We start from the raw sequence: 24,573 nt of genomic DNA, 5'->3' as shown, positions 1-24,573 counted from the left end.
GTAAGCTTAGTGTCCCAGATATTGCATGTTTTAAACGAGTACATGCGATGACCTACGGTATGGGCGTCTTAAATAAATGATTCTTGTAGTTTAGCAACAAATATTTCAGCATACTCAAAGTTATTTATATTATTGCCCATTGGACGAGAAATCTGGTCATTAAAACCAGTGAATACTTTTGAAAACGTACAAAAACATAGGAGTTATTATCGGACGGCAGTGCACGAGGCCGTCTGATAAAACTGGTAGGTTGCCTCGTGGGCGGCAGATGGCAGCACGGGGCGCGGAGTCGGCCCTTATTGATTGTCAGGCATGCGTCCTCCTCAACCTTCCTCTTCTCTGATCAATACCTCCTTATTTTTAACCCTTACCCGTCAAGCACGACTCAAAAAAATAACAGATTTCGCTCATCAGCGTCCGAGAGATAATTGGAAAGAGCGGTAGGCCTACGAGAGGGGCGGTGATTAGATCCCATTTTCGCGCCCAAAACTCCCATGGCGCGAAAACGGGAATTTTGTTGACGTCACATCCGCGGGTTGTGAGACGTGATGGCGTTGAGGGGGATCGACTAGCCTGTCAGTGTAATGTAGACCAGCGTGGCGGACACACGGTGCTGTCTCACCGCTCGTCGTACTGGTCCCTGTGTAGTAACGCCCGTGTTTGTGAGAGCCGCGGGAGTGTGAGAGGGGAGTAGCGAGCTGGATACATTGTACATAGTGAGGGGGAAAGATGGAGGAAGTGGACAGGGCGGCATGCAAGATCACCAGTTTGGCCCATCAGATCTTCTAGGTTGGACCCCACGCCTTCTGAGGGGAATATGTCTCTCCTCAGTGTCATAGGTGAGTTGTCACGCCGCTTTCACACGGGTCTCCATGCTGGTCATTAGGTCAAACAAATTCACATCAGTTTGATTACAATTCCAGTAAGTTTGCTGGATGTTGACGGTGTGTCTAGCGGCTCACATCACCTCTCTCACACACTTCGTTATAACCTAATTCAAGTTTAATCTTAAACTTAGTCACCAATATAACAATTACCCGCCCCTGCCCCCCCCCCACACCCCCTCCAAAACAGTCAAATGTAAACATTAAAATTTTGTTTGCGAAATTAAATGGATGTCAATATAAATTTCGCGAAAATATTAGGCACCTGCATTGGGCAATGTATATAGTTTTAATTGTAATTGAATGTGATCGGGTTTTATATTTTGTGTGACGGGCAGATGGCATGAGACTAAAAACGAGTGACTAACGTTACTAAAAACGCGTGATTAACGTTAACGACAGTACTAGGTGTGTGGTATGAGTATTAACACACAAGGATAGATCACAGACATCGAGCAGGTTACATGACACAAATTTGAAAGCTGTAATTCATTTTGTATTCTAGGCAAGTTAGTAATATTGTTTTTTTGCTATTGAAAACGTTGTGAATAATTAAAAGTGCTAGTTTTCGAATTATGCATGTTGGGTGTATAATAAACTAATTAAACCAAACTAGTTACATAAAGTACATCGTCGAGAGAACTTAAATACTTTATTTAAGATTTATTGAAATATATATATAAGCCTACAACCCCGATTATGACATTTATGTGGTGTACAAGCGTCTAATAAAATATTTTTTTCACAATTAACAGTCTTTGAAGGTAGTTTAGATACCAATTTTTACCTTTTTATTCACCAAGGTAATTGGAATATGAGAGGCCTTAAACAAATCGTCGGAAGCAGAGTATTTTACGCAGCAAAAGCAAGCTAGTGTAACGACCGCGAGATACTACTAAATATTAGATGGTGACCTTTGATTCCCGGCGTGTTGTGGCATGTCTAGACGGGATGATCCATGCTTGCTCCTCCGCCGCCCTCCACACTTTGTTTTATATATATTTTTTGGCCATATTTTGGTACATGTGCATTTATGGAGCTACCCTAGACTATATGAAGGGTTGTGTAGTGTGTCAATAGCGTCACTGGATGATTAGTCATACAGGGCTATGTGATTAATAGTCTGCACTAGCAAACTTTAGATGCATTAAGAGGATATCAAGAACACGAGAGTTAATAAAGTGATAGCAAAAGCTCCTTGTTCCTTATACCGGCAGGTCTGAAGGGTTTAATGACTGGACATTGAACAATGTAATGTGCGAGTTCTTGACCCAGTTCCTGCGCTCATAGTTTGCATTTGGAGTGCTCAGGATTGCGTCACCTGTAGCCACCTGCCACAAGTAACAGTAGTCCAATCTGATCCTGGCAACTACTGTGTCGCACTGTCAGGTGGACGTTTTGTGTTGCACAAATACATAAGGTTCGAATCTAAGTAAATCATAGTTTTTTTGTATACTGGTGCCTCCAGAACCTGTAGCGAAATAAACTTCATAATAAGACACGAGCAAATTATACGAGGATTTGGCTAATTAAACAGTAAAAAATACTTAGCCAATCAAATTATAGTTAATTTAGCAAACTATATAACGATTAGCTAAATAAAGTATGATAGCTTGGCCGTTATAGCTAGTATTAACCAGTATGACTGTCCCTGCCTTTAAGTAATTCATAACTTCTTGCCGAGTCTCGCTAGGAACACTTGCATATTAATTAACCTTACCAGATACTCCCTGAGACTCGTATGCAAGCTGACACTAGCTAAATATGAATCTCGTATGTAGATTACAAAATATATAACCTAGTTAATTTGCATGCAGCTTTTTAGCTGATCTAGACAAATTTACATATGCAGGGTGCTGAATTTGCATACTATGTTTCCGTAGTGCCTTTAATTAACCTCTAACATGCTAATATGCAAATTACCGTCTTCAGATTACCATAGGCTAGCTTCCAATTAGATACAGAGAATACCTAGTTCGTAAATGTCCAGAAATTCTTTAGACTTGGGTCCACATCAACAATATACACTGTAGAGATATTCAGAGTTGTATTCCAATACTACAACAGACTGTATGAAACGTAAGAAAAAAATGCTCAACAGAATATTGTGACTTAAATTACAATACACTGTCTAGAACTATAATATTATAGATTATTGTCCTTAGCTCAAGCTTATTCTCCAGAATAACAATCAACTGTCTGTAATTGTAATAAATTATTCATAACTGTAATATACAGGTTTAAATAAGGCTGAGCATACAGTAAGGTCACCAACATCACACATATAGTATTATTATACAGTAAATGCTTTTATTGTCGTTCTAAACTAATAATTTATGGAAAGTACACCATTGCTCAAAATGTCTTGGATGAAAATGCCGTTGTATAACAAGTACCGTATAGTATATTCACACATTAAAGTAAAATATGATTTTATAAAAAAAAAATCCGAGTTTATTTTTCGCAGAGCGATATTCTGCATTTTTTTAATTTGAATGTGCATACTTTTAATTTTATAGAATAAATCTGTATTTTTTATTTTTTTTATTTATATGGTCTGCGAAACACTGGTGCGGCCTCATGCGGAAAATCAAGATTAAAATAAATAGACGACCTGAGAAACATTTGTGTTAGGGTAGCCTAATATATATAGACTAAGGAATGAAAATGTTACGGTGAGATGTAGTGTGCACAGGTTTGTGAAGCGCAAGTGAATTAGAGTGAGTTTGAGGAGGAGGTAAAGAAGAAATAAATGTATAAGCATGGTAAGCGACTTGTAGGAAGCAAGAATTGTTTGTGAGCTGCAAACTTGCGTTAGGGAGGAGGATTATTTGCAGCAGAATGAGAAACGGGAGAGTTTTGTTTTATGACATTTCACAATACGTAGTGTACATTTATGAAGCGGAAGTTTGTTGCATCGATAAATTGTTAGATGAAAATGGTGCTGTGTGATGGCATGGAGCCTAGTATCAATTTTTAATATATTAACTTCATCAAGGTCCCATTTTTTTCCTCCAAGCCTGATGCTTTGTTTGCTTTTTTAGTTTCCACTTGATTGTAGCCTAGGACGAGCTGAAACGTCAATTTTTCCCATTTTTAGTATGTTAGTTTAATATTTTATATCTACAACATAGCCTAGTTATATGTAATCCTCAAATTCTTAAACTTTTTAAAACTATTAGTAACATAATCTCTTTGTCAATATTTTTAAATAATTGTAACTTTTATAGAAATTGTTGCGCGTATAAGCGTTTACGTTTCACCTTTTAGTTGCATTGAAGAAATTCTTTAATTTTTAGATGGTGGAATACTGTATCTGAATAGTGTATATTTAGGAGTTTTCTAGGTGCAGTAATGTTGGAAGCAGTACGTCTAGAAAATGATTTAATTTACATAATTTAAAGTCGATAATTTTATAGTTTTTAAATATTAAATGCGGGAAAGGCTGTTAAATTACGTTTGATAATTTATTTTTTCCCGTGTGGTTTTTATTGCGTGGTTAGAAATGTAATTTTCATATGCCAAATGATCTCAAAATCACATTTTTTGGAGTTTATAAATAATAGAAGGGTGGGATGAAAGACGCCCTAAGGCCTAAACACATCACAAATCACTGGTAAAGATGAAAGCGGTGCATTGCTTCACTGACCTATTTTCTGAGTAATGATATTTTTAGCTTGCTGTGTACAATATACATGCGCTCACAAGTAGTGTCCATGTATAACATGTATGCCTTCAATCTCTGCTTTCATTATAGAGAAAAATAATTATTCGGGGTAGGCTTGCATTTTTTAAAATGAACATTGGGCCTTAATATTTTATGTTTATTGCTACTGAATTCGTAAACAGTGCTAATTAGCTTAATTAACTTGTGTTAATAACATTCTTTTAGCAGTCGAGCACATAATCAAGCTTAGCTCTGCAGTAGCTTGTCCATAAGGATAGAGAAGTGCCTAGAAGCGTCCTGGTCTTGAATCATGTAACCGGCTCTAGAAGGGATCGATTCCTTATGCTTAAGTTTGCTCATGAGGCAAAGCTGATGACAAACCTTAAAATGTCGGATTATTGTAATAATTCTTGAGAACACTGCAAGAACGATTTAGCAATTGGCTGTTAAAATTTAATCCCATTAAGTGCAAGTTAATGAAGACAGCTGCAGCAGATAGTAGTCCAAGATAAGGTACCATCTGGAAGGAATACCACTCAAAGAAACCAACGTAAAAGACGGAGGTAAATATTCTGATAAGGAAAATAAGCTGTGTATGTAAATTCTGCAATCTTTGAGCAGCTTTGCAAGTAAGTTTACAAGCAAGGATTCCCTTTGAAAATTGTATTTTGAAACTCTCGAATAAGCTGTGCTAACTTAGATTTTTCACTATCACATGCACATGAAGAACGCTTGAGAAATTTTAAAATATACTGCAGCTGAAAGACATGATCTACAAGGAAAGATTTTAAGAGATGAGCCTTACGCAGTTTGAAAAGAAGAATAACAAGGAATATTATTTATAGGTTACGTATCTACATTAAAGAGTAAAGATCGAGACTAAATGCCTATATGGCTTCAAAAGCAAGAGTTATTTATATCATAAAGTGAGCAGTAAGACACTATCTAACATGCGAAGTTCATATCAACCCCCTGAGACCAGAGATAGACGAGTCCTCACATTGTAACCCATGGTCCTGTACTTAAACAGGCCCATGGGTTACGAATCTTTGAGGAAAACTACAAAAAATCCAATTAAAAAAATCCAATACATGGAAACTACAAAAAATCCAATTGCATTGGATTTTTTTTGTGTTTTCACTCCTACATGTGGATATTCACAGCTGACGCAAATGTTATATGAAAGGTAACGGCAGCAGATAATTGCAAAATATTGCAGGAGGGGTCTAAATGTACTGGAAAAATAGTCCAATGTTAAAGTACTCAAGAGGAGTAAGTTGCTATCAGAATGAAAGAGAAAAGGGCTTAGGTTGGGCATCATATCTTGTCTTGACACCAAAAAGTGTAAATTAACAGGATATCGTAAGCAACCTCAAAATCTCGGAATGCAATTAAGTCGTTTATGAACTTAAAAATGGAGTCGATAAAAATGCTATACGCAGCCCATGTGAGACTTGTAATAGAGTATATAGCTCTTGTATAATACTCCCCGTGTAGCATAAAATTCTTTTTTTTTCTAGAATGCCCTTGAGATATGTCAAGAGGAAAGTCTGAGAGTTGCAATTATCGGAAAAGAGGAGAACTAGGGGAGACATCATTAACGTACAAAATTTCAAGACACATAGACTTATTTTACAATACTTGCCTGTTTCGACCGAGAGGAAACAGTACGAAAGAGGCACAGGTGGACGCTGGAACAGTTAATGAGTGTTGGAAGCCTACGGGCTCTCCATAGCCTGTGCTCCCTGGAACTTTTTGTTCCAGGGAACAAATCTTTAACAACAAACAACAACTTCCTTCACTGTAAGATTAGATTAGAGAAAATAGGAGAGGCAAACTCCAGCCACAGTTTGCAAAGCTTATTTGACGAATCATAAGGGTCAAAGTAGTTGGTACAGATGATTTATAGTTAGGAGCTAGTAGGGCCAAGTGTTAGAACACACGCCGCCTAAGATCACCTAGGCACACACAGATAACGCTCATGGATATTGTAGGTTAATACGGCTTTCCTGCGCACATGCCTTCCGATCTGTATATTATGTAACATGCATAATTTAGCATAGTAATTGGACTAGCACCATTTAGTATTATTTTAATGTCGTTAATAGTACAGATTGGGGAGGATGGTTCGTTTATTGTAGTATACGTCTGGTTGAGTGACGCAGTCGTAGGGGATTGAACAATGTCTAGCACTGATAAAGAGTTGTAATACTGTAGATTTTGGACAAGTTGTGTCGAATTGATCTATGTGTTAAATACTTGGTTTGGACGGGTTACGATGTTGCGTTAGACCAGTTTGGTGTTAGTTGGGATGCTGTATAATACTATGTTGTTTTAGCATCACCTTGTGGTTTAATACTAAGTATGCTCACCTCAAGCGAAAACGACTCAGGTTCGAACCCAAGACGAGGAACGACTGAACATCATTCCTTCAAGACTCGCGTCTGTGCACCCATCAGTAATCGGGGAGCTGGATATAATACTATTCACGGGTCGTGTTCTGGTAAAACACAGGACACTGAGTAACCTAATGTGTAGGCTAGTGTGCAGCATTTATTTTCTTAATAATAATTTAATCTCGAGAAATTTTTGTTTCCAACACATAATCTGTTCATGTTTATTTATATGTAATTGCACGGACAAGGGCATAGGACTTACATGTGACCCGACTGGAATAAAACTGTATTTTCGACACATTTTTTTAATTTTTTTTAATTAATACCCGGCGTACGATGAAGTTTTACAACAATGTGGTTGTTTAGAAGAATGCAGCAAACTTTAATAATATTTTGTTTATCAAATTAAAGTCTATTTTAGACTATGTATTGGATGACCTAACTTGCATCACACTTTGCACCTGATGCAGAATATGCGACCCCCAAGCTTGCACTAAACATTATAACTCTGACCTAACATATTTTTCTTATGGAAAATCGTAATTAATATTGGGATGATGTAGGTTATAAGCCATTTATATTCGAGTATATCTCATTCAATGTAAAATTTAATTAAGTTTACACTGTATACTGCATATTATCTATATCTATAAAAGAGAATGTCTGTTCGAGATTGGAGGCCAGATGTTTGGGGCTAGCCTCACCTAATTTTGCACAATGATTGTTGTGGGGTACATTCCCAACACACCCAAACAGTGTCCAAACGGCATATTTTTTTATTACCTGCTCATCACTAAATTATTTCCTCAACAAAATTGCTACAGGGCAAGTAAATTTGATAAAAAAATCAGATTTCATCAATTCAGTTGCTGATAAAAATGCAAATGTAATCCTAACATCTGTACTGCATTTGGCCTTAGGTATTTTCGCATTTGCAAAAAGTTAGCTTCTTTCAACTGAATGCCCAGTATTAATTTTGAGATTAATGCATTTTTTTATGTTCAACGATTTTAGTTGTCCTCAGCTAATCTTGTTTTGAAAGCTGTTCAGTCTCCCATAACCTATAACTTTATATATAAAAGAGGGCGTCTGTTTATCCAAGGTTGGAGGCCAGACGCTTGCGGCTAGTCTCGCCCAAATTTCACACATAAAGCACGTCGGGCCGGAGATGGATATAGGCCAGTCGGGGTCGGTTTCTGTGTCACACTATGAAATATTGACCTCTAACCCTAATACCTTGTGCAATTTACATGATGTCTACAATGAAATCGTGAATGTGGTTTTTGTAGAGTTTTTCGTTTACTGTAGAGTAAATGCACCTTTGCAGGTGTCATCGTTCATATTGTAGAGTGTATTCCATCAGTAACTCCAATACAATCCAGTCTAATCCAGGTCTAGTCATGGACTCCTGAGTTCTCGTTCGATGATTCCCGTGAATCCACACACCTGCTAATCTGTATGTTCGAATCCAGTTCTAATCAGGGCATTAACCTTTCATTTATATTGGATGGGTATAGGGGTATTACGACCCGTCCAAGAGTCTTCTGCGTTGGAAACTTGTTCAAGGAAGTTCACCCTCATTCTGCCATTGGATATATATTTTTATTGCATGTTAAGTTAATTATACTTGGCTCTATTACTTTATTATTCCATGGCAGAGTGTAGGGTCATGCGTGTAATATGGCATTAACTGGCTAGTATAATCGGCATTGAAATCGTTGAATATCGTTTACAGTATGCCTGACCCTGTTTTAATTAACATGGTAGTTACTTAACTTTAGTTGTCAAGATTAATTGATAAGTGATTATAATTTTAAATGCTATATAGTTTTAATGGCTTAGCACTTTATTTTCATAATTACCTTTAATTATAATTTTGGTATCATTCTTATTTTTTTTTAGAAATTATACTTGGAAGAATGAAAGTCTAAAACAAGAAATGATTAACTAGAAATGTTAAAACAAATAAGGAAATAAAAAGCTACGAAGTACGTATAGCAGTACAGGCAAAGACAAATTCTAAAGTTTTCTTCAAAGATATGAAACGAAGATTAGGGAAAAGTCATCCATTAAAAATTGAAACAGGTGAGGTAACTGATAATGACAAAAAAATGAGCAGTATTTTAAATAAGTATTTTATCCGTGTAGAAGAACTTAACATGAGGCCTGCACCTAAACATGTCTATGTAGGTGCTGAAGTGGACAAGATGACTGGTATTGTGGTTACAAGGGAGGAGGTTATTAAATAAATATAAAATTTAAAGCCAAATGAGTCTCCAGGGTCAGAGGAAGTGTTTGCCAGGGTGCGTAAAGAAGAGCTTAGCGAGCCTTGTCTTGCATATTTATTAAATCATTTGAGTCGAGCAGAGTACCTGAGTCAAGGTGTGTTGGTAATGCGGTGCCGATTTTTAAGAAGGGAGATAGATCACTTGTGTCGAACTATTGCCTAGTTAGCTCAATGTCTATTGTTAGAAAATTACTTAGAGTCGAAAATATCAAAAGTATTCGTTTACTTCTTGAAAAACGTAAATAAAAAAGGATTCGCAACGTTGTTTTAATAAGGGTCGCTCATACTTAACAAATTTACTTTCTTTTCCTGTATATTCAAAGCGATCGAAGAATGGATTGTGTCATTCTATATCTTGACTTTAGCAAGCCATTTGATTCCGTGTAACGAGAAACTTATTAAAAAAAGTTAGAACCATAGTATTTTTGGGGTTATCCTTAATTAGAGTAGAGCTTGGTTATTTCAAAGAGTGCAGAAATTTGCTTCATAAATGGAGTCGAGTCCTAGTGGAAGACTGTTGTAAGTGGAGTGCCTCAGGGCTTTGTCCGTGGGCCTCTGTTGTGTACAATATATATATATATATATATAGATATATATATATATAGATATATATATATATAGATATATATATATATAGATATATATATATATATATATATATATATATATATATATATATATATATATATATAGTATATATATATATATATATATATATATATATATATATATATATATATATATATATATATATATATATATATATATATAAACAATTTAGACACAGGGTTGTACAGCAACATGTGGATATTTGCAGATGATACAAAAACTAGGTTACAAAATATATTCAGAAGACACAAAAATGCCGCAAGATTATCTAGATTGGCTTGTGGCTCTCTCATGTAGATGTCAATTATTTCTGGAGTGTTACTAGCAGGTAACAATGTAGAAGTTTGAATAGCAAGTATATTATATCTCTAAAGCTAATACAACTAAAAGAAAACATTGTATCGCCCCGTACTGGTGTTCACGTTAATGTTTATTTCTTGTCCAGTAAAGTATAGTGCTCTCCAAACTTTAATTAAAAAAGTGCATTAAATCAAGTATCTTGTATTATCAATTATATTTTTTGTGCATAAATATTGTGATATAAAATGAGAGCCTTAGGAATAACAGGTAAAGTAGGATGACGGATATTCAATTTGCGGTTCAAATAAAATCAAGTCGAAGCGCAGTGTAAGGCACTGCTACTCGAGGCATGGGGCCAAATTCACGAAGCAGTTACGCAAGTACTTACGAACGTGTACATCTTTTCTCAATCTTTGACGGCCTTGGTTACATTTATTAAACAGTTTACAAGCATGAAAACTTCTCAATCAACGTTTGTTATTGTTATAAACAGTCTCCTGGTGCTTCGGAGCTCATAACTCCGCCAAAGATTAAGAAAAGATGTACAGGTTCGTAAGTGCTTGCGTAACTGCTTCATGAATCTGGCCCCATGATCTGTGGACACCTGCCTTTTCTCATCGCCATTGCAGACATAGACAACAGTACAAGTCACAGATTCTTGTCAGCCATTGTAGACGATACAAAAATCAGCTTGAAAGTTACTTGTCTAGAAGACATTTAAAAACTACAATTGTCTTAAAGACTTAATTGTCTTGTTTGTTATTAAAATTTGCCACGATAAGAAAGCCATGTGAATGCAATCCATGTGGCAGTGTTCGAGGCTGTTAGGGGTTATTTAATTGGGGTCTGAGGTGGTTGATAATTTATAACAAGGTTCGAGCCCTGGGAAGGGTGGAACGACTGGTCACCGTTCATTATCATCGAATGCCCATTTATCAGGTCATTCAGATCTATTGGCATTAGGTACCTGGAGCTTTGCAATTAGTTTATTCACTCTCGTGTTATTGATGATATCCTTATAATGCACCCAAAATTTGCCAGTGCAGGTGAATGACTAATAATCTTGCGAGATGGGGACTTTTAGTATCACTGCTATCTTATTCACTCTTGTGTTGAAGATGATATCCTCATAATGCAGCCAGACTCTGCCAGTGCAGACTACTGATCACATACAATTACAATACAATACAATTTTATTTAGGTAAGGTACATACATACAATAAATTTTTACAAAGATTGGTTGACTTATAGGTAGAGCTAGTACATACAATGCCTAAAGCCACTATTACGCAAAGCGTTTCGGGCATCATACCTCTGTATGGCTAACCATCCTGTGTGATGTTTTTTTTATAGCATCACGTAGCTAGTTTTTTTGACACACTCTGTACTCCCCTTCATATAGTCTAAGATAGCTGCACAAATGCTGATGTATCTAAATGTGTTAATACAAAAAATCACTGTTCGCCCCCCTGTGCAAGCATTGGGGACCTGGATGCAAGACGATTGGTGGATCACGTTTAGGATATTGAAATTGCTAGACAGATCATAAAAACCTATGGATTAATGACTTCATTTATATAACAAACGGCAATAATGTATCCGTGTGAAATTAACTGAGCCTCCGTTGTTGCAGTTTACTTAAGACTGAAGAGATGACTGATGAAGGTTTGAACCAAAGTCTTGGTCGAATAAAAAACCTGATAAATCACAGCATTAATAAGTCTAGCTGGCGCGAATGAAGCCGTCATTGCAGAAGGTTATTTAAGGGTGACCGAGGGTAGGGGGGAAGGGAGGTTGATGATGATGTGTTGCAGAGGGGAGTGATATTAATACATGCAAGTCCGCGTGACCTCGTTCTGGGTAATATTTTTACCTCCCTGCATGTCAGTGGTCAGGTGTGTGCAGCTTAGCAGTGTCCGGCGCTTCCCGTGGACTTTGTCATCTTTATTTGCTGGCGGGTCATTATCTCTCTCTCTCTCTCTCTCTCTCTCTCTCTCTCTCTCTCTCTCTCTCTCTCTCTCTCTCTCTCTCTCTCTCTCTCTCTCTCTCTTTCTCTCTCTTTCTCTCTCTTTCTCTCTCTCTCTCTCTCTCTCTCTCTCTCTCTCTCTCTCTCTCTCTCTCTCTCTCTCTCTCTCTCTCTCTCTCTCTCTCTCTCTCTCTCTCTCTCCTTCCTTCCTTCCCTTATCGGATATTTGCTTTAGACTCCTTCGCTTTCGTTAAGAGCTCCTCCTAGTTTATATATTTCTTGTTCATCCATTCTCTTACCGCTAATTTCATTATTAGTGTCTTGTGTTATTCTGGGTCTCTCTCTTGAATCATGTAGTGGATGAGCTTGCCTCTCGATGCACCAGCCCGTAACGCCTCACTGTGGGGCAGAGTCAATTACCATTCATCTCTTTCCCTTGATTGTGCTCTATTGTCTTTAGTGTGCGCCGCCCTCTAAAATGAGCGTGTACTTGCCTAGATTTATTTGCCTAGATGTGCTTGCATGGACATGCTTTAATCTTGGTCTCGTTTTCCATTTTTGTTTGGCAATGCTCGGTTTCCACTTTTTCTTACATTTTCATTTAAAATTGTGCAATGAGTTAGCTTTAAGGACTTTTCGTCTAAAACTCTTAACTCGTGCCACTTATTGATGGCTCTAATACTGAAAATTTATTTCTGGCATCAGTGGCTTATTTGTTTCTATTTTCCCTATCTATACCCTTTTGTTTTGCTATTCCTAGCTTTGAATAATGCTTATTTTACCTAATTTGTCAGTCTCCATTAAAATTTTGTGTCCATGTCATGTCCCGTCTATTCTTCATTCATTCATCATTCTTCATCTTGTATCATTCTTCCAATACATCGAGCTCCAGTTTCCCCAGTTCTAGATCTTCAGCTCGGGAACAAGCCTTGTTGCGTATATTTTAATATTTTTTAGTTTTATCTTAAGATATTTTATTTGAAGGTTTCATGCCAGAGCTGCATATTCAACAGTTGGTCTTACATAGATTGTGTGTAGAACACGGAAGGCTCCGCAGACGTTGGCTAGTTTGACATATACTGCTGGTTTTATTCTGCTGATATATAGCAATGTCTACTCCCAAATCTCCTACCTGTTCCTGTCCTCATTACTTTGAATTTAGCTGGGATAATTTCTAGAAGCTATGACTTTACATATATCATGTTTTAATCCTGTAACTCTGAAAGGGTTAGATTCTCTTGCATTATCCTGCAGTATTTTTCTGTTTTTAATTTTTTTGTAATTCAGCATGATGTTTAAATATTTATCTAAGAACCTATATACCTGCTTGACGAGGTTCTGGGAGTTCTCCATATTTTCTGTTATCACGAGTATTAGGAGGACAATAGGTTCTAGTACGAACCTATGAGGAACGCAACTGGTGACCTCTGATGTTTCTGGCCCTTGTGTCGAGTCTCTGTCCCAACCGAACCCTTTCCATTTACATCAGCTTCTTTCTAGCTTGACTAAAAGTCAACTGTGCTGAACGGTGTCGATTGCCTTGACAATTAAAGATTGTTTTTTCCAGGCTTGTCATTGACCTCTTGCGCTTGTCAGTCAGGTCTTTATTTTGCTGATTCGATGTCCGTGTTTAGAGGCAAAAATTTGCAAACGCTTCAGAAATCTACTGATTAATCTCTGTAGGACCTCGAAGAGAGTATTTGGTAGTGATACAGGTCTGTAGTTCACCGGCTATTTTCACACCTCTGACAGTTCTTCCTTTTCTAATGAACTGACAGTTGTATCAGTGAGTTTATTGGTTTATTCGAGGGGTTCATCTGCCTCCTTTAGTATCCACGGCGAGATCTTGTTTGGACTCCTTGATCTCCTTACACCCAGTTCCTTTAGTTGTTTCTGTACCCTTTACTGCGTTACTTTGATTTCACTCGCCTGTTTATTGGGTGCCGTTTGCTCACTTAGGTCTGGGAGCAGTTCAGGTTCCCGTGATCTCCATTTTCTGATTGTCTTCCCTTGTCATTTTACTTGTGTCTACGATTATATTATTTAGTCCGATTACCTGGTAGACCTTAGCCACAGACGTTTCTGCTGATGTATTTACCAAGTTGTGTTTGCGGGGGTTGAGCTCTGCTCTTTCGGCCCGCCTCTCAACTGTCAGTCAACTGTTTACTAACTACTTTTTTTTTATTTTTTTCGTGCGGGAATCGAACTCGCGCCACAGAATTAAGAGTCCTGTGCGCTATCCACCAAGCTACGAGGCCCCCCCTAGGGCCTTATATTTGATGTGGCTGTGTGGACGTGTATGCTGGCCTTCTGCATTGGACGCTCTTTCCTTATCATACTCATTTTCCGCCTCTTAATTCCTACATTCTCATTTATGAATCTTTTGTAAATATTAAAATGTAATGATTTTCTCCCCTTTAATTCTTGCAATGCTAATTTGCTTCTATTTGTTGCCTGCCGGCAGTGCTTGTTGAACCATGAACTTGTGTTATGGTTGGTCTTTGGTAACGTAGCCTCTCATATCCTGCGATGTATGTGGTTCTCATTCCCGTGGGGGTTTCTCAATAAATACTGATTTTCTGACTGTTTCCTAATATGTCTTTGTCTTTATTTCTCCCGCTTCCCTTCCCTTTCACAGGTCTTCATCAACACTTATGTATTCAGCAACTAAAATACAGTGATCACTATCAAGTTAATTTTATATTCAGTACCCTTTTTATCCTTTTTGGTTTGTGTAAAGACTAGTGGACCAGGATTCATCACGCATCTACGAGTCCACTTACGAAACCTGTATATCCTTCGTCATTCATGGCGGCTTAGTTTGAATTTATTAAAGAGATTACGAGCTTCGAAACTTCACCCCCCCACCCCCCACCCCCCACCCCCAGGTTATTATTGTTACGAACAACCTCCTGTCGCTTCGGAACTCGTGATACGCGTTTTAAATGCAAACTACGTTGTCATCATTAAGGAAAGATGTACAGGTTTCGTAAGTGGACTCCTAAGTGCTTGATAATTGGTGACCCAGGGTCTATAACTGGGTGGTATGTCTCCCCCATTCACACCAGTTTCCTACCTGGCGTGTGTGGTTGAGTACTTAGTCCTAGGGAAATAAACGCAAAACAGCGTAATTTTTTTTCAGTAATACATCTTTTTAAGATCAAATCTCTCAAGTATGCAATAATTGATATTTCTCAAAGGATAGCACTAAGAACGAGGATATAGATATGCATATTTAATATTGATATTTGTTTTATATTATTTAGCTAAGTCGTGTATTATGTATTGATTATCTTTGAATTGATTGTTTGCTTTTAGATTCCACTAACAATCACAACATAATAATGAAACACACTGCAGGGTCACGTCGAACAAGCTGAAACGAAAACGGATTTGTGTTGAAGATGGATATTGTCGTTATAATGGTCTTTCTATGCAATCATAGCTGGCTTGACGTGCTCTGAGATAATCATGCCAGTGTGTGTGTGATTGACAGTGCCAATTATACATGCAGAGGGCGAAGCTCCTCTTGTAGCGGCGATGGTGAGACAATTTTTTTTTGGGGGGGGGGGGATTGTTGTCTGGGATGGTGGCAGTGTTGAGACGCCTATATAACGTCACTTTTAGCTCGTATGCGCGCTATGGCCAAATATAGACGTAATTTGAAATAAAATCGACTTACAAAAGTGACGTACTGTTCCGTTTTCTGTTTGAGTCGTCCGGCTTACTCGGTAAGGTTAGAAGGGGAAACTTTCAATTTACGTTTTTCATAACGTTTTGAAACTTTTATGAGAATTTCCTGCCCACCTAACCTATCAGAGGACCCTTAACTTACTGTTGTTGAAAAAAAAATCCAAATTTTATTTTAATTTTTTTTTTAATTTTCAAGTGTCCAAATTCGGCCATACGGGCAAACGGCTAAAATCTACGTTATTTTTAAGAGGACAGGTTGATGGGTTGGAGATGGTGGGACGTTAGTGGTGGCGGTGCTGGTGCTGAGAAAAAAGTATGGGACGGTAATGGTAGTGGTGCTGAGAGTTTGAAATAGTTAAATTAATAACACCATCCCAACACTGAAATAGTGTTGGGATGGTGTAAGTGACAACCGAAGTGTTGAAGGAGGGGGGATGCTGTTGATTAGGCTAGAGTAGAGGATAGTTGGCGGCAGTGAAAGGTGACGGTGATGTGGATGTGGTTAGAGGATGGAAGTGAAGGTGTTTGATATTTTGACGTGGGTGGGAGGTGATGTTAAGGTGTTGACACGAGTGGAGTGTAATGTTTGTGTGGAGGTGTTGAGGAGGAGGAGGATGGTGATGTTAGGTCGTGTTGGTGAGGAGGATGGATGGTGTTAGGAGTGCCGATGGTGTAAAAGCCATACATGTTGATGGCAGATAGCATTTGAGGATGGTGTACATGACATTTGTGTGGCGGGTGATAGTGATAGTTGTGAAGATGTACCTGGATCTTACCTGGAGAAGGTCTCGGGAGTTCTTCTGCTCCCCGAGCGTGGCATGAGGCCAGGCTTGACTTGTGATAACTTGGTCCAACAGGCTGTTGCTTGCAGTTGCCCGTAGGCCCACATATCCACTACAGCTCGGTTGGTTCGGTACTTCTTGCAAGAATTTAGGAGGTGATGGGTGTACACGAGACAGTGGGGGTCGCGGCAATGGCCACACTCGTCTGAATCTTGGAAATGACTGAGAAAGTGTCAGAGATCCCAGAAGGGGATCGCGTTACGACTGAGCAGTTATAGTGTTGATGACTGCGCAGTTATGGTGGTTATAACTGCGCAGTTATGGTGGTGATGACTGCGCTGTTATGGTGGTGATGACTGCGCTGTTATGGTGGTGATGACTGCGGTGTTATTGTGGCGACGACTGCGCAGTTATGGTGATGACTGCGCAGTTATAGTGTTGATGACTGCGCAGTTATGGTGGTTATAACTGCGCAGTTATGGTGGTGATGACTGCGCTGTTATGGTGGTGATGACTGCGCAGTTATGGTGGTTATAACTGCGCAGTTATGGTGGTGATGACTGCGCTGTTATGGTGGTGATGACTGCGCTGTTATGGTGGTGATGACTGCGCTGTTATGGTGGTGATGACTGCGCTGTTATGGTGGTGATGACTGCGCTGTTATGGTGGTTATAACTGCGCAGTTATGGTGGTGATGACTGCGCTGTTATGGTGGTGATGACTGCGGTGTTATTGTGGCGACGACTGCGCAGTTATGGTGATGACTGCGTAGTTATGGTGATGACTGCGTAGTTATGGTGATGACTGCGCAGTTATGGTGATGACTGCGCAGTTATGGTGGTGATGACTGCGCAGTTATGGTGGTGATGACTGCGCAGTTATGGTGGTGATGACTGCGCAGTTATGGTGGTGATGACTGCGCAGTTATGGTGGTGATGACTGCGCAGTTATGGTGGTGATGACTGCGCAGTTATGGTGGTGATGACTGCGCAGTTTATGGTGGCAATGACTGCGCAGTTTATGGTAGTGGTGACCGTATAGTAACATACGGGCCTGAGACATCTTGGACCCCTGGCTCGAGTACAGTATTCGATTACTTGTACAAATGCATTAATTATACAAATAATTCTAACTGTAACCCTACTATACCGAAAGGGTTAAAAATGACAAATTTGAAAAACAGAAAGTAGTTTTCTAAGCTACAATAGCTAGTCGCGATTCCTTCTGTCCCGAGAGATTTTATTTTGTCTGAAGAGCCGCCATCTGTCTCTGCCCAGCTGAATGGTGAATGCCATCTGGGAGGGTCCTACCAGCTGGAAAAAGGGAGACTTGGATATTATTGATTTTATTTACTGATTAGAAAATATTTCTATTGCTATGGGCAGTATTGCTGTCAGTAGTAGTTTTATTATAAGGATTTGTGCAGGCCTGTCATAGACCAATATGGTTGAGAATTCTTTGTGGAGAGAATATATATTGCTTGCTTAGCAACCTAATACTACCAAGTCCATTTCCTTCTCGGCGAGTTTTACTAACAAGAAGGCTGGTACTGTAGTTTGTAATACTCGATTAAAAGGCAGGAAATGTGTAATTCCTGCTAAGAAGGCTGGCAGTTTGTAATTTTCGCTAAGACAAGGCCAGATAAGGTCAGACTAAGGGACATGGTTTGTACACGAACAAGAAGACATGGGACATGGTTTGTACACGAACAAGGGGACATGGGACATGGTTTGTACACGAACAAGGGGACATGGGACATGATTTGTACACGAACAAGGGGACGCTGGAGAAAATTAGGCACTCGAAGGACCACAGGTACATCAATCATTTGTTTAGTGATAAAGAAGTAAATGGGGAAAAGTGTACTAAGACGTGGCGTGGTGGAAGCAGACCAAGTGCTCAGCTTCAAAGATAAATCGGACAGAGCCGTAAGTGCTCTAAAATCTGTTCACCAGCCGATTAAATGTTGCCAGGCAGAAAGAACCCGAGAAGCTGAAGCTCAACTCACTCGAGTACACGTGGTAAGTACCCATACTCATTATTAACTAAACACACTTCAGTATATTGTCTGAGGGTATACTCACCTAGTTCCAAAGTTAATATCAAAATAAGCCGTAAGCTTTTCCTGAAAAAGGAAAACGTTTCCAGTGTCAGGGTAGCCTAGCGAAGAGACTAAATAGCCTAGGGAATGAAGTGATGGAGAGAAATCTGCGTACAGAGTTAGAAATAGTCGATTTAAGGTAACGAGACGAGATCCAGGAGCTTAAGCTCATCTTCCGTAAATACAGTTAAGCCCACAAACACACTTTTTGCTTTATAATAGTAAATACGGTAAATACATTCCAGCGTTTGTAGCTCAAATTTTTGCTCAGAAAATAGTATATTGATCTATTTGGATACTTTGCCGAGAAAGAAAATAATTTATACATATTTCCTGGCGACTTCTTCTTCCATGAATGCAAATTAAATATATTCAGATTTTTCTTCAAGTAATTACCACGGTGACATTGTGCGTGGATGACGGGAGTAAAAATTTGGATGTAAATTTCATCACATGATTGTTCCAGCGACGTCTTGCATGAGTGAGACAAGGGGCTGGAGAATTAATTCCAGATGTTATTACGACGAGGCTGGTGTCATTGAGATGGGGCTGGTGTTATCTTGACGGAGGCTGCGGTGTTATTGCGAAGAAGCTGGGGTGTTATTGCGATGGAGGCGGATGTTATTATGGCGGGAGTGGTATTATTACGACGGGGCGCGTGTTATTGCGGTGATTGGGGTTATTATGGCGGGAGTGATGTTATTATTACGGTATTAGTGTTATTACGACATCCGGGGTGTTATTGCGGCGGGAGTGGTGTTATTACGACGGAGCGGGTGTTATTGTGGTGATTGGTGGCATTACGACGGGGCGGATGTTATTGTGGCGAGTGATGTTATTAGGACGATATTGGTATTATTACGACGGGGCGGGTGTTATTGCGACGGTATTGGTGTTATTACGACGGGGCGGGTGTTATTGCGACGGTATTGGTGTTATTACGACAGGCCAGGTGTTATTGTGGAATGAGTGGTGTTATTACAACGGGACAGGTGATATTGTGGCGGTAGTGATGTTATTACGACGGTACAGGTGTTATTGTGGAGGGAGTGGTGTTATTACGACAGGCCAGGTGTTATTGTGGAGGGAGTGGTGTTATTACGACAGACCAGGTGTTATTGTGGAGGGAGTGGTGTTATTACGACGGGGTATGTGTTATTGTGGAGGGAGTGGTGTTATTACGACGGGGCAGGTGCTATTGTGGAGGGAGTGGTGTTATTACGACGGGGCAGGTGCTATTGTGGAGGGAGTGGTGTTATTACGACGGGGCAGGTGTTATTGTGGAGGGAGTGGTGTTATTACGACGGGGCAGGTGCTATTGTGGAGGGAGTGGTGTTATTACGACGGGACAGGTGCTATTATGGCGGGAGTGGTGTTATTACGACGGGACAGGTGCTATTATGGCGGGAGTGGTGTTTTTCGGCGCGATTTGTTTTACCGAGGCGTGATAGCGGTTGAAGAAACTAGCCTAATACGATAACTTTCATTGCGTGACTGATTCTGGACTGTTTTTGTGCGTCATTAGGAGGCGCCAGTGATGGAATCCGGGGTTGAAAGTGGTGTGTTTTTTGTTTACGTTTTCTGTTGATGTTTTGATCTTTTATTTTTGTCTGGAATGGTTTTTGACTTATTCTAGTCACTAGTGTATAAAGTTATTCATTATTAAATATCTGAGTGCTATAACTTGTCATTCACACTTCCGTGGGAATAAGCTACTGAAGCTCAGAGGAATCAGTGATCGTGGGCGTGGATCACTAATCACTATATGGCGTGGATCACTAATCACTATATGGCGTGGATCACTAATCTCTATATGGCGTGGGCGTGGATCACTAATCACTGTATGGCGTGGATCACTAATCACTATATGGCGTGGGCGTGGATCACTAATCACTATATGGCGTGGGCGTGGATCACTAATCACTATATGGCGTGGGCGTGGATCACTAATCACTATATGGCGTGGGCGTGGATCACTAATCACTGTATGGCGTGGGCGTGGATCACTAATCACTGTATGGCGTGGGCGTTGATCACTAATCACTGTATGGGCGTGGATCACTAATCACTATATGGCGTGGGCGTGGATCACCAATCACTGTATGGCGTGGGCGTGGATCTTTCATTCCTCTGAGCTACAGTAGTAGTCAGGGAAAGTTGAAAATTCCAGTTTGGCAGCAGAATGCTGCTTCTGGAAGCTTTCCTTATTAAGACCACTCAATAGCTCGGTCGATAGAGCTTGGGCCTCACACGCTTGGGGTCCCCGGTTAGAGTCTCTTAGAACCCAGGTGAATAGATCTGAACGCTTTGGTAAAGTGTTAAAATTTATTGAGTTGGGTTGCTGATCAATTTTTTTTTGTAAGAGCAGTAAAGAATTACTGTTTTCATTTGTGATAAATTCACAGGCGGTGCCAAATATTTCGGCTATTGCAGTTTCAATGATTTGTTAACTAAATGGGACTTATTTTTTATGAGCATTTAAGAGTTATGGTTTTGTGTTAATGAGACCAGGTACATGACTCATTATTTGCAGTCACGCTTAGTGTTTTTAAGTTGTTAAATTAATATATAGCTTTTCCAATTTATTTTGTGAGCAGTATTTCACATTTTTTTTTATTTCTAGTCAATATGTATAGTAGCGCCTTGATCCAATACCTGAAAGTAATTATAAAATTATGGATTTAACAAATGAGTAACTCCTGCTTCTTCGTCCGTCTGGCATAAATTGTTCTAATATTAGTATATTTTGGTAGCAGTCTTGTAGACATATTCAGTATTACTGAATATGACAGAAAGGGTGTGAGCGATGTTTCTAGCAAGAACCGTCTCTATTTTTCTTATTTTTTTCTTCACTTTAGGTGGAAGTTGTAAAATTAACTCTTCAAAGTTTTTTTATAGATTTATATCGATATTTTATTATTTACAGGAATTTTATTAGTATTATTACATTTGATTATTTTGTTAATTTTATTAATAAAACGGGAAAATAAACTTTGGAGAGTTAACTTTTCAACTCCCTTCTCAAGTGAAGAAAAATGTAAGGAAAATATAGAAGATCCGCGCTACAATCACTGATCTCACCCTTTTGGTTATATATATATATATATATATATATATATATATATATATATATATATATATATATATATATATATATATATATATATATATATATATGGCAGGAGAAAACGTTCTTCAGACAGCGCGACTTAGTGGGTGCCAGGATCAGGCTAGGCTACCATTACCTGTGGCACGTGGCCACAGGAGATGAAATTCCTAACCCTATGTAAACTTTATTATCAAGAACATGATCTCACACACTACATTATTGAGGATCCCCTCATTAGACTCTTCGGCCCTGCCGGTACGAGGTACCTTGAAGCTTAACAGTTACTTTATTCACTCTCGTGTTGTAGAGGATAAATACCCTCACACAGCAACCAACAGTGGTAAGAAGTGTAGGAGACTGAGCGCATGCTCTTACATGATTAATCATCCTGCGAGATAGGATTTCTTATGCAGACGAATCGACTTTGAGAATGGTCCAGGACAGACCGAACCGTCGTCGTCCCTTCACTTTCTAGTGTGTGGTCTGGTCAACAGGATTTCTTAGCCTCACACACACATACTATGTAACCATTCATATAGGTTCATGTAGATGTTAATAATAACAAAACAAGTCTTGCGAGACTTGAAGCCTAGCAACTAATATGACAAGTATTAATTAATAATTCATCCATAAAAATGTTCTCAGTATTCTTGTGCTACTGTCTGCCTTAATTAGTGATGACATCAGTAGCGATAATACACTTCATTAGGAATATCAGTTATAAAATATTGTCTGGGACTGCTAGGTTAAAATAGAACAGCAAACTCATCATACCGTTACGGCAAGAAAGTAGTCTATAGTATTTTTAATTAATTGAAATGAATCATTATAGTTTAATAATTATAACTGAACTTAAAACAGTTTGAGATAATTTTATCACCATAGCGAACATTATTTACAAAAAATTAAATGTCTTCAGAAAGCCTAGCCACTGCAATTTTGTTTTATAATGCACTGATTTAAAAAAAATATATGGCTTATGAAAATTAAAAAAAACTACGGGTCCTGTCTGTTATGACAAACTAATATATTTCAAGAAATGTGCCTGGGTTAGCATAATTGGAGTCAAGATTCCAGCAAAAGATATGAAAAATGCCGTCTAAGAGCTTTGTAACCTAGGTTTCTGAGGTAGGAAAATAAATTGAAGGCAATTTAGATGAAGATAAAGATCAATTGTGCTGCAGTGACGAAAAAAAGAAGCAGGCATGTTTTTTCATATTAATGCATTTGATAGTGAGGTGGTATTTGGAGTGACATATAGCAGGCTTTGGAAGGAGGTTTCAAATGAAGATTAATCATCACCGCCCCTCCGCTTTCGCTGGTTTGATAGGCTCGACAGCTAGTTTACTCCCCAATATGATGTCGTTATGCAGTTTATATCCTAATCTCGTGTGGCTCTAGTATCTTTTGAACTTGTTAACACCGCCCCTATTATCATGCTACGTTCGCCCACACCCCCACAGACATATTCTCTTTCTCTCTCTCTCTCTCTCTCTCTCTCTCTCTCTCTCTCTCTCTCTCTCTCTCTCTCTCTCTCTCTCTCTCTCTCTCTCTCTCTCTCTCTCTCCCATTTCCTTTATTCTATGTTGCCCATGTTTCCTATTCCGTCTTTGTTTTATTGACCCTAGTCCCTGCTGCCAAGATAAGCAGAGGGGGAATGACGATGTTAGCTCGTGGTCATACAGGCTGTGGCCAGATAGGCTTGTGTTGGTGATTGGTAAATAATTGTTTGAATAAGAGGTGGGAATTGTACGGAGAGGGAGATATAGGTAGGAGCCGGATTGGTGAATCATATGAAGCTTGGTGGCATGGGTGATATCAAGAGCTCTGAATGGTGAAGAGATTAGCCAGTGCGGTTGGTGCGGCGAACGAGATTAGGTGGTCTGACCGATGAGGATTTGTTTTAATAAAAAGACTACCAATTTTAAGATTAGTTTTTAACAAAAAGAGATTGGCAATTTGAACACAGGGTTTTAATATAGGTGAGCCAGACATTAGTTTTACACTTTGTGTAAGGAAATCTACGTTAAGAGACATTTGTTGGAACACTAAAGAATTTTCTTCAGCAGGTTTACCTGAACGTGTACTCCTCAACTAATCGAACTAATATAATACACTAGGCCAACTACCAGTTTTGTTGTGAGGTTAATTATGAAAAGTTAGCTGATCTAAAAACAAAACAATAAAGAAAACACTCAAGTTGACCACTAATAATACACGTAGTCAGAAGGAAATTGAAATTGATATTGAAATAAGTTTATTGAGGTAAAATACACACAATGGGATGAGGTAGCTCAAGCTATTCTCACCCCGTTCAGTATATCGTGTTAATACATACATAAGACACACACATCACAAGCAATAAACATATTACCAAACATTCTGAGAGATAACCATATACATTTCCTCCTTTACACAAGTACAGTCAGAAGGTAATTTACAGAAGTGGCCAAATGTTGAAATAATGGAAAAAAAAGAGTAGCGATATGCCATATGACCAATATTAAGTGAATTTTAAAGAGTACAGCCACGAGAACCCATGTAACCTATTGGGGTCAATTGTTCAAGAAAGCGCCATTATTAAGGTGCTGGTAATTTCACTATATCACCATAATTTTGACGCTGTGGTCGATAGCGTCAAATTTATTGCAAATTGTGATGACAGGTTGTAAAAGCAAAGATGAAGTAAGACGTGAAGTGGGAGAAGTTTGTAAACATGAAGAGATTGATTTTGGAGGAAAATAGAACGTTTACATTAGGATATAGATATAAATAAGGC

The 24,573-nt window shown here is 38.8% G+C and overlaps 1 protein-coding gene across 2 annotated transcripts in view; it reads left to right on the top strand.

Moving 5' to 3' along the window:
- Window positions 1-550: 550 nt before the first annotated feature.
- LOC123773199 (uncharacterized) overlaps window positions 551-24,573 on the top strand; it is a 394,183-nt gene continuing 370,160 nt past the window's right edge. The window contains exon 1 of one of the 2 annotated variants that reach the window (XM_069315377.1): window positions 551-839. In XM_069315377.1, coding sequence (XP_069171478.1) covers window positions 818-839 — 22 coding nt within the window. In that variant the 5' untranslated portion in view covers window positions 551-817. The remainder of the gene's footprint in view (window positions 840-24,573) is intronic. The other variant, XM_069315378.1, reaches the window with a different exon arrangement.

This window comes from Procambarus clarkii, chromosome 81 (genome assembly GCF_040958095.1).
Source record: "Procambarus clarkii isolate CNS0578487 chromosome 81, FALCON_Pclarkii_2.0, whole genome shotgun sequence".
In the NCBI taxonomy this organism is placed as follows: Eukaryota; Metazoa; Arthropoda; class Malacostraca; order Decapoda; family Cambaridae; genus Procambarus; species Procambarus clarkii.
The sequence above is the reverse complement of the archived record's forward strand: the minus strand, read 5'-3'. Positions and strand labels throughout refer to the sequence as shown.